General features: G+C 45.6%; 1 protein-coding gene across 2 annotated transcripts; it reads right to left on the minus strand.

Moving 5' to 3' along the window:
* Window positions 1-203: 203 nt before the first annotated feature.
* On the minus strand, window positions 204-9041 carry LOC120056121 (Golgi reassembly-stacking protein 2-like). 2 transcript variants are annotated; one of them, XM_039004312.1, is made up of 10 exons: window positions 8849-9041; window positions 7970-8050; window positions 7605-7808; window positions 7198-7284; window positions 6957-7087; window positions 6736-6871; window positions 4142-4250; window positions 1624-1710; window positions 1414-1509; window positions 204-1243 (listed from the first exon to the last, which is right to left on the minus strand). In XM_039004312.1, exons 1-10 carry the CDS (start codon window positions 8909-8911, stop codon window positions 960-962), a joined length of 1278 nt encoding a protein of 425 aa, XP_038860240.1. In that variant the 5' UTR covers window positions 8912-9041; the 3' UTR covers window positions 204-959. The 2 variants fall into 2 exon arrangements, with proteins under 2 accessions (XP_038860240.1, XP_038860239.1); XM_039004311.1 differs by having other exon boundaries at window positions 4127-4250; window positions 8849-9040.
* Window positions 9042-10759: the final 1718 nt, after the last annotated feature.

The raw sequence follows: 10759 nt of genomic DNA on the forward strand, positions 1-10759 counted from the left end.
AGATAGCTTCATGCTTTCTTGGTGAGGGTTTTAGCCTATAATTATTGTAATACGCTTGCTCTGTCTGGTCATTTTAAGCAGGATAATGAAATATGCAAGGTAAAAGCTTAAAACAAGTAGGCTAATCTATAGACAACCTATACATTTTTGAAAGCAACGAAAGTGCATATTTTGAAATAAGAGAGAAACACGCACAAATAAAAAAGTATTTTAAAATTCCATTGGCTTTATTGCTCGAGTATGTTTACAGGGTGTTTTCATAAAGTTGTAACACAGCGCCCTCGTGTAGTTGAAAAGCCTCACTTCGCCTTCATTTCCTATCTCTTCAACCCACCATGCCAGAGGACGGCACAGGAAGCGCTGTCTAACCCCCAATACGATATTTACCACAAACCCTAGCCCAGCCACAAATAGTTCATGTTCATAGTTCTGACGATATCCCTGCCTATTTCGGTCCCCTCTGGCATGGCCATCTAGTGACTACCACCCTCACACAACGTTTAAGGGTAGGCTATAGAGTTCTGTTATAAACGAAAGGTGCATGGAGAGAAGAGTACACAGGGACAAACATGCCTAATATTTTTCAAAACATGTGGTGCAAAATAATGCAGATTTCAATCTTTAACAGAAACAATCAAAGCAATTTAACAAAAAAAGTATATATAAAGGAATATCTAGCTAATATATGTCTGTATTTACTAAAGGGTACTGAAGAGAATTTGAATTTTGAATGAAACTAAGGCAGTGTGGGTCAGACAGGCAGGCAGGGCTACCCTGCTTGTTGCCACTCAGCCACTCCTTTATTCCTCTGCTCTGTTTCCAACTGACTGCACCAGCCTCACCGTGGCAAATTATTCTGTCCCTCCTGGCTAAATAAATATGAGAGAGAGTGAGTGAGAAAGAGAACGAGACAGAGAGAAACCGGCAGGTTCGATTCTGGGTATGAGACTTTTCCTGTGTTACGACAACGTCTTCGTGGCAGCCTTTGATTCCATGGTCTCTGAGGCGACGGCTGGTTCTGTGGCGGCTGAAGCAGGAACTGTGGCACCAGGAAGGGTCTGCTGCTCTGGGGCGGGGGTGACTGTGGAAAGGGTGAGGGGGGTGAAGGAGGAGACGTCGACAGGGGGAAGGGATGTTACCCCCTGGGGCAGGAGGGGGAGCTGGGACAGCATGGCAGGCAGGGGGGGGAGGGGGGCTAGACTGGGCAGGTTCAGAGGAGGGAAGGGTGCGAGTGGAGGGAATCCTGAAATGGAGGGGGGAGGAAGGGGCAGGTGAGAGAGAAGAGAGAGATCTGTAGTTGAACACAGGAATAATCACACTGGTACATAATACGTTAATGCCTGGGGGTGGAAACCCACTGTTAGCATTAGCTGTATAAACCTGCTGTTCCAGGTGGCAGTAGCCCGCTAATACCTGCTAGCGATACAGCGCTGAGGTCTGGTAGTGCGGTGAGGTTGAGGTTGGGGAGGTTTGGGAATGGGGGCAGGCCGCCCGGGAGAGGCAACAGACCTACATTAGCACACAAATAAACATACTTAATCAGTGTAGAAAAAGGTATTGTGTGCAAGATTAGATCGTTTCAATTCGATCTTGAAATATAATTCTGAAGAGGCGTGTACTGACCTGGTAGCGTGGTGGCGGGGTTGAAGGTCGTGGAGGCTGGGTTTAGGGGGCTAAGGGAGGTGGGCAGCAGGGGAACGGTGGGGAGACCTGGAAAAGAAAGAGTGAGAATATGAGCAGTTAGGACACAGTTGTATAGTAGAGAGAGGACCAGGGGTTGGCAAACTACGTCCCGCAGGCGCCAGCAGGAAGTTTGAGTAGAAAATGTCATAAATAAGTAATTATTTTGGGTAGAAAATATATATTTTAAATACTCCAGGCCCCACTAACATTTAAAACTAAATAGAACTTAATAAATGATAAAGGACCTACAGCGCATTCAGAAAGTATTCAGACCCCTTGACCTTTTCCACTTTGTTACGTTACAGCCATATTATTTTCCCTTATCTACACATAATAGCCCATAATGACAAAGCAAAAACAAGTTGAGATATTATTGCAAATGTATTAATAATAAAAAAACAGAAATACATTATTTACATAAGTATTCAGACCCTTTGCTATGACACTCGAAATTGAGTTCAGGTACATCCTGTTTCCATTGATCATCCTTGAGATGCTTCTACAACTTGACTGGAGTCCACCTGTGGTAAATTCAATTGATTAGGAAAGGCATACACCTGTCTCTATAAGGTCCCACAGTTGACAGTGCATGCCAGAGCAAAAACCAAGCCATGAGGTCGAAGGAATTGTCTGTAGAGCTCTGAGACAGGATTGTGTTCGAGGCACAAAACATTTCTGCAGCATTTAAGGTCCCCAAAAACACAGAGGCCTCCATCATTCTTAAATGGAAGAAGCTTGGAACCACCAAGACTCTTCCTAAAGCTGGCCGCCCTGCCAAACTGAGCAATCGGGGGAGAAGGGCCTTGGTCAGGGAGATCACCAAGAACCCGATGGTCACTCTGATAGAGCTCCAGAGGTCCTCTGTGGAGATGGGAGAACCTTCCAGAAGGACAACCATCTCTGCAGCAATCCTCCAATCAGGCCTTTATGGTAGAGTGGCCAGACGGAAGCCACTCCTCAGTAAATGGAACATGACAGCCCGCTTGGAGTTTGCCAAAAGGCAACTAAAGGACTCTCAGACCATGACAAACAAGATTCTGGTCTGATGAAACCAAGATTAAAATCTTTGGCCTGAATGCCAAGCGTCATGTCTGGAGGAAACCTGGCACCTCCGCTACTGTGAAGCATGGTGGCGGCAGCTTCATGCAGTGAGGATGTTTTTCAACAGCAGGGATTGGGAGTATTCAGGATCGAGGGAAAGATATACGGAGCAAAGTACAGAGAGATCCTTGATGAAAACCTTCTCCAGGTTGCTCAGGACCTCAGACTGGGGCGAAGGTTCACCTTCCAACAGGACAACGACCCTAAGCACACAGCCAAGATGACGCAGGAGTGGCTTCGGGACAAGTCTCTGAATGTCCTTGAGTGGCCCAGCCAGAGCCCGGACTTGAACCCGATCTAACATCTCTGGAGAGACCTGAAAATAGCTGTGCAGCAACGCTCCCCATCCAACCTGACAGCGCTTGAGAGGATCTGCAGAGGAGAATGGGAGAAACTCCCCAAATACAGGTGTGCCAATTTTGTAGCGTCATACCCAAGAAGAATCAAGACTGTAATCGCTGCCAAAGGTGCTTCAACAAAGTAAAGTAAAGGTTCTGAATACTTATGTGCATGTGATATTTCCGTTTATTATTTGTAATAAATTTGCAAACATTAAAAAATATATTTAAAAATGTTGCTTTTCATTATGGGGTATTGCGTGTAGATTGATGAGGGGGGGAAAACGAAGCAATTTTAGAATAAGGCTGTAACGTAACAAAATGCGTACAAAGTCAAGGGGTCTGAGTTTCCCCACCCCTCTTAGACCATCTGTAGCATTTCCACTGCAAATATTCATTTCCACTGGGAGTTTGAAGGGGGTGGGGAGGCCATCTGGACCCATATTAAAAATGATTGGTCTAACCCTGGTGCCACATTCCATTCCAGACATTTCCTAACACTTTTTTTTTATTTATTTTTTTTATTTTATCCCCTTTTCTCCCCAATTTTCGTGGTATCCAATCGCTAGTAATTACTATCTTGTCTCATCGCTACAACTCCCGTACGGGCTCGGGAGAGACGAAGGTCGAAAGCCATGCGTCCTCCGAAGCACAACCCAACCAAGCCGCACTGCTTCTTTAACACAGCGCGCCTCCAACCCGGAAGCCAGCCGCACCAATGTGTCGGAGGAAACACCGTGCACCTGGCCCCCTTGGTTAGCACGCACTGCGCCCGGCCCGCCACAGGAGTCGCTGGAGCGCGATGAGACAAGGATATCCCTACCGGCCAAACCCACCCTAACCCGGACGACGCTAGCCCAATTGTGCGTCGCCCCACGGACCTCCCGGTCGCGGCCGGCTGCGACAGAGCCTGGGCGCGAACCCAGAGACTCTGGTGGCGCAGATTTCCTAACACTTTGATACCATATTATGTTGAGAGAGAGAGAGCAAGAGAGATTAAGTACCTGTCTGAAGCTCACTTGGAATGGTGGGTGGAGCTGAGTTGATTGACAGGCTGGACAGCGAATCTTCTAACCCCGTGGGGACAGAGGGCACAGCAGGGGGTGGGGTTACAGCAGAGAGCTGAACCTGAGTGGGAGGGAGAAATAAGGCAAAAGCAGAGAGAAAGATGGAGAGGAATAGAGAAATATGTGAGGGGTGGATGATGAACAGGGAAGGTCAAGTGCATTTAAAACTAGTAATTCATAATTCTAATGAAAACCTTTCCTTTCGGTCTCGCCTGTCTGCACTGGGAGGGACAGTCATACATACAGTATCAGTCAAAAGTTTGGACACCTACTCATTCATGGGTTTTTCTTTATTTTCTACACTGTAGAATAATAGTGAAGACATCAAAACTATGAAATAACACATATGGAATCATGTAACCAAAAATGTGTTAAAGAAATCAAAATATATTTTACAAGTTTCTTCAAAGTAGCCACCCTTTAGGCGCCCAGTGGTGCAGCGGTCTAAGGCACTGCATCTTAGTGCGAGGCGTCACTACAGTCCCTGGTTCGAAACCAGGATGTATCACATCCGGCCGTGATTGGGAGTTCCATAGGGCTGCGCACAATTGGTCCAGCATCGTCCAGGTTTGGCCGTCATTGTAAACAAGAATTTGTTTTTAACTGACTTGCCTAGTTAAATAAAACTTTTTTTTAGTCTTGATGACAGCTTTGCACGCTCTTGGCACTCAAGCAGCTTCGTCTGGAATGCTTTTCCAACAGTCTTGAACGAGTTCCCACATATAATGAGTACTTGTTGGCTGCTTTTCCTTCACTATGCGATCAACTCATCCCAAACCATCTCAATTAGGTAGAGGTCAGGTGATTGTGGAGGCCAGGTCATCTGATGCAGCACTGCATCACTCTCCTTGGTCAAATAGCCCTTACACAGCCTGGAGGTGTGTTGGGTCATTGTCCTGTTGAAAAACGAATTCTTGTCCCACTTAGCGCAAACCAGATGGGATGATGTATCGCTGCAGAATGCTGTGGTAGCCATGCTGGTTAAGTGTGCCTTGAATTCTAAATAAACCACTGACAGTGTCACCAGCAAAGCACCCCCACACCACCATGCTTCATAGTGGGAACTACACATGCAGAGATCTTCCGTTCACCTACTCTGCATTTCACAAAGACACGGCGGTCAGAACCAAAAGTCTCAAATTTGGACTCATCAGACCAAAAGGACCGATTTCCACCGGTCTAATGTCCATTGCTCATGTTTCTTGGCCCAAGCAAGTCTCTTCTTATTGGTGTCCTTTAGTAGTGGTTTCTTTGTAGCAATTCGACCAAAGGCCTGATTCACACAGTCTCCTCTAAACAGTTGATGTTGAGATGTGTCTGTTACTTGAACTCTGAAGCATTTATTTGGGCTGCAATTTCTGAGGTTGGTAACTCTCATGAACGTATCCTCTGCAGCAGAGGTAACTCTGGGTCTTCCTTTCCTGTGGCGGTCTTCACGAGAGCCAGTTTCATCATAGCGTTTGATGGTTTTGGCGGCTGTACTTGAAGAAACGTTCAAAGTTCTTAATGTTCCGGATTGACTGACCTTCATGTCTTAAAGTAATGATAGACTGTCGTTTCTCTTTCCTTATTTGAGCTGTTCTTGCCCTAATATGGACTTGGTCTTATACCAAATAGGGCTATCTTCTGTATACCACCCCTACCTTGTCACAACACAACTGATTGGCTCAAACGCATTAAGGAAAGAAATTCCACAAATTAACCTAACAAGGCACACCTGTTAATTGAAATGCATTCCAGGTGACTACCTCATGAAGCTGGTTGAGAGAATGTCAAGAGTGTGCAAAGCTGTCATCAAGGCAAAGGGTGGCTACTTTGAAGAATCTCATAAAATATATTTTGATTTGTTTAACACTTTTTTGGTTACTACATGATTCCATATGTGTTATTTCATAGTTTGATGTCTTCACTATTATTCTATAAAATGTAGAAAATAGTAAAAATAAAGGAAAACCCTTGAATGAGTAGGTGTGTCTAAACTTTTGACTGGTACTGTACATGCATAATGAGCTTTTCATAGCTCATAACCTAGCCCTGACCGGGGGGGGGGGTCTTTTTGCCCTCAGAACAGCCTCAATTCATCAGGGCATGGACTCTACAAGGTGTCAAAAGCGTTCCACAGGGATGCTGGCCCATGTTGACTCCAATGCTTCCCACAGTTGTGTCAAGTTTGTGTGAAAAATCCAGCAGCGTTGCAGTTCTTGACACAAACTGGTGTGCCTGGCACTCTCTACCATACCCCTTTCAAAGGCACTTACATCTTTTGTCTTGCCCATTCACCCTCTGAATGGCACACATACACAATCCTTCTTTAACTGATCTCCCCCCTTCATCTACACTGATTGAAGTGGATTTAACAAGTGACATCAATAAGGGATCATAGCTTACACCTGGATTCACCTGGTCAGTCTGTCATGGAAAGAGTTCTTAATATTTTGTACACTCAGTGTATGTCATAGTAGAAGGATTACAAAAGAGCATAAAGTGACAGTGTCCACTGACCGTCCAGGCAGTTATAGCTGTTCTGATTCTGGGTCGATACTAACCTCAGTGAATCCGTCCTTGAGCGCGCTGATGGGCTCACCACTGGGAATGTGACCCGGAAAACTAATCTTCTTCCCTTCTTCAAATGGCCGGGTGGGAATTCTGTGCAGGTAACCGTATCCAATCCCACATCCCAGACTGTAACAGGGGAACAGGAGATAGCATTAGTGCGATGTCACTTGTCAGACTGAAGTGTGTAGTGTGTGTATTGTATGTTGGTTACCTGCCCTCCCCTCCCCAGGAACTGTTGGGGGTGATGACCACCTCTCTGCAGTTGTCTGTGTCTGTGTTATAGACATATAGCTTCAACCCCTTCCCCTCATGGGTCTCAATCAGAGAAAACAGGTCCTCTGACTGAGGAGGGAGATAGAGATCAACTTCAATGACATGTACCCAAATGCTGATTGGCTAGTCTTAACTCCTAGTGTAGAATGCATGGAATAGTAGTGTCAGAGTGTGCACACCTCATTCATAACGGTGTCGGCTCCTATGATGTAATCAGTGTGGGGCCGCAAGCCAGCCAGGGCTGCCGGAGAGTTAGGCTCCACCTCCTGAGAAAGAGAGAGACCCTTGGTTAATTGTACTTTGTATAACAAAGCAAGTCAGTTAAGAACAAATTCCTATTTACAATGACGGCCTACCCCGGCCAAACCCTAACGACGCTGGGCCAATTGCGCTCTACCATATGGGACTCCCAATCACGGACGGTTGTGATACAGCCTGGAATCGAACCAGGGTCTGTAGTGATGCCTCTAGCACTGAGATGCAGTGCCTTAGACCGCTGTGCCACTCGGAAATCCTACCTTATATCAAGAGTTAAACCTGCCCGGCGAGCTAAATTGGGCACACCCATTGGCTACTGGCTACTCACCAGCACATGCCAGATGTTCTCATTGGCTCCCTCGAAGCTGCAGAAGCGTATGGAGACACCCAGCAGGCCCTGGCCACCCCAGAGGTTGCTTGGGGTGACGGTGGACTCCCTGAGCTCCAGGGTCTTAGAGGAGTAAACCAGCATTCTAACTGGCTTCTCCACACTGGCCTTCAACAGGTCCTTCAGAGTGTCATTGTCCTTGTTCTGAAACACACACAGGGTCAATTATAGAATTAGAATAAGTAGAATGGACAATCAGAGCTATACAGTACAAGACAGCATCCTCATTGTCAGTGGGGGTTTGTGTATGTGCATGTAGTAAGTGTGTGTTGAACATACCGATTCAACAGCATGTCTTTGCTTACCAGTCTTTCGTTGTTGATGGAGACAATGAAGTCAAAGAAAGGCTCCAGTCCTGCACGGTGTCCTGGAGAATTCTCCTGAACCTGAGGAGAAGACATGACTTGTAACAACTGTATTTTGTGATTGAAGGGGAGCACCTGGAGCGAGGCTTGAACAAGGACCATGGAAGTTACAGGGTATTCACACCACCGCCTGTGACATGAAATCCAGCCAAGGTCCAATCTTCTTGGCAAATGTTAGGGCGTTGCACATCATCTTTGAACTTTTAGCAGTAGCCTTAGAATGAAATAGGTATTACAAGCTACACCTGTAATACCAGAAGGTTGGCTACCTGTCTGTCTCAAGATCAAACGGATCCTTGTCACATCAACATATTGAAGATGGAGGTCTATACATTTAGGGAGCAATGAGACATTCAGGTGGTCTGACAAATGTGTAGATTAAAGACATGACTCTGTGATGTTGAGGATTCTGTCAGCAACGCGGCAGCACCTACAAAAGTTGACATTATGACAGCTAACTAGCATTGAGCTGGCTAGCTCATTTAAACACCATTCACGCTATCTAGCTGTCTGGTTGTTTTGACAGCTAACCTTGTTGACCAAACAATACAATGCAACCAATAACACGCATATACCTTTCAAAGCTGCATGTAAAATGATACATGCAAATATTTAACTTGGACAATTCCACAATGCAACTGTAGCAAATGCTGGGGAAAATAGCGTTAACAATGTCTATTAGCATTAGCTGCATCTAGGCCGGAATGTGATCCCCGGCCTCTATCTGACGGTGAGGCCACAATTAGATTCTGCTGTGGGACCATTCTTACGGATGCTAACATTATTTTGCAGACGTCAAAAAAATAAATAAACACATACCCGAAGAACATGGTAGCCTTCGGATCCTCCTCCCGGTATCTCGACACTCTGCGACCCCCCCATGACACGGCTGGTTTATATCGTAGTTAGGATTTAATGCTTGATATTTTTCTGCTCAGGTAATATTGATAACTGGCTAGCTTCAACTCTACTACGGCGTCCTGCCAGCTGAGCACTTGTGTTGTTACGTGGCAGTCCACCAGGAAACAGGGCTGATGGGAGTTTTCCCATAGCCGCAGATCTGGAATCAGTTTATCCACCTAAATCCTGTAATTATTAATTAGTGGGAAAATTGCAAAACTGACCAAAGACCAGTGTCTATGGCCAAGTGTAGGCTGGTGACATGCGCAAGTCTAGGTCTTCAGGTGCTGCTTTTGAATTGTGATATGCAGTATACTCAAGACAGTAGTATTAGTATTGGCATATTGTACCATTATATCGCAATTGACTGTAAAACCTAGCAGCTGTTTTTCACCCCCCAAAAAAGTGGGTAACAGATTGATAAAGTAACACTGGTAATATCCGGCAAGCGCTACCGGAGTGCCAAGTCTAGGACCGAAAGGCTTCTTAGCAGTTTCTACCCCCAATCCATAAGACTGATGAACAAATAATCAAATGTTTCCCCCAAAGATGACGCCGGAGAAGAAGGCAGACGTTTTACGTGCCCCCAGCCTATTGTGTTTTTTTGTTCGTTTATTTGCGTTGTTCGTAACTTATTTTCTTACTTATTTTGTACATATTGTTGCCACTACCGTCTCTTATGACAGAAAATAACTTCTAGACATCAGGACAGCGATTACTCACCATGGACTAGCAGAATCCTTTTTTTCCGTTCACGACTCTGACGAGCCTGACGCGAAGGATATACAGCTTCCTCGGGAACAGGCCCCGATCCCTGTGATCTGCATGAAGAGGAGGTGGAGAAAGAGGGGCCGAAGGTCGGGCTGCCTTCTGAGAATTCGTCGGCGATCGAATAAACCCCCACTTCCCTCCATTCTGCTAGCAAACGTACAATCTTTGGAGAATAAAATCGACGAGTTACGAGGAAGATTAAACTACCAACGAGACATTAAAAACTGTAACATCTGATGTTTCAAGGAGTCGTGGCTGAACGACGACAATATCAACATACAGCTGGCTGCTTATACGATGTACTGGCAGGATAGAACAGCGGCGTCTGATAAGGCAAGGGGCAGCGGTCTTTGTATTTTTGTAAACAACAGCTGGTGCACAATATCTAAGGAAGTCTCGAGATATTGCTCTCCTGAGGTAGAATATCTCATGATAAGCTGTAGACCACACTACCTACCGAGAGAGTTTTCATCTGTATTCTTTGTAGCTCTTTACATACCACCACAGTCAGAGGCTGGCCCTAAGACAGCATTGAATGAGCTGTGTTCCGCCATAAGAAAACAAAAAAACGCTCACCTAGAGGCTGCGCTCCAAGTAGCCGCGGACTTTAATGCAGGGAAACTTAAATCCGTTTTACCAAATTTCTATCAGCATGTTAAATGTGCAACCAAAGGAAATAGAACTCTGGACCACCTTTACTCCACACACAGAGATGCTTACAAAGCTTTCCCTCGCCCTCCATTTGGCAAATATGACCATAGCTCTATCCTCCTGATTCCTGCTTACAAGCAAAAATTAAAGCAGGAAGCACCAGTGACTTGATCAATAAAAAAAGTGGTCAGAGGAAGCAGATGCTGAGCTACAGAACTGTTTTGCTAGCATACTGGAATATCTTCCAGGATTCCTCCGACTGCATTGAGGAGTACACCACATCAGTCATTGGCTTCATCAATAAGTGCATCGATGGCTCCAACCCCACAGTGATCATACGGACATACCCCAACCAGAAGCCATGGATTACAGGCAGCATCCTCACTGAGCTAAAGGCTAGAGCTGGAG

This window comes from Salvelinus namaycush, chromosome 11 (assembly GCF_016432855.1).
Source record: "Salvelinus namaycush isolate Seneca chromosome 11, SaNama_1.0, whole genome shotgun sequence".
NCBI classification, from domain to species: Eukaryota; Metazoa; Chordata; class Actinopteri; order Salmoniformes; family Salmonidae; genus Salvelinus; species Salvelinus namaycush.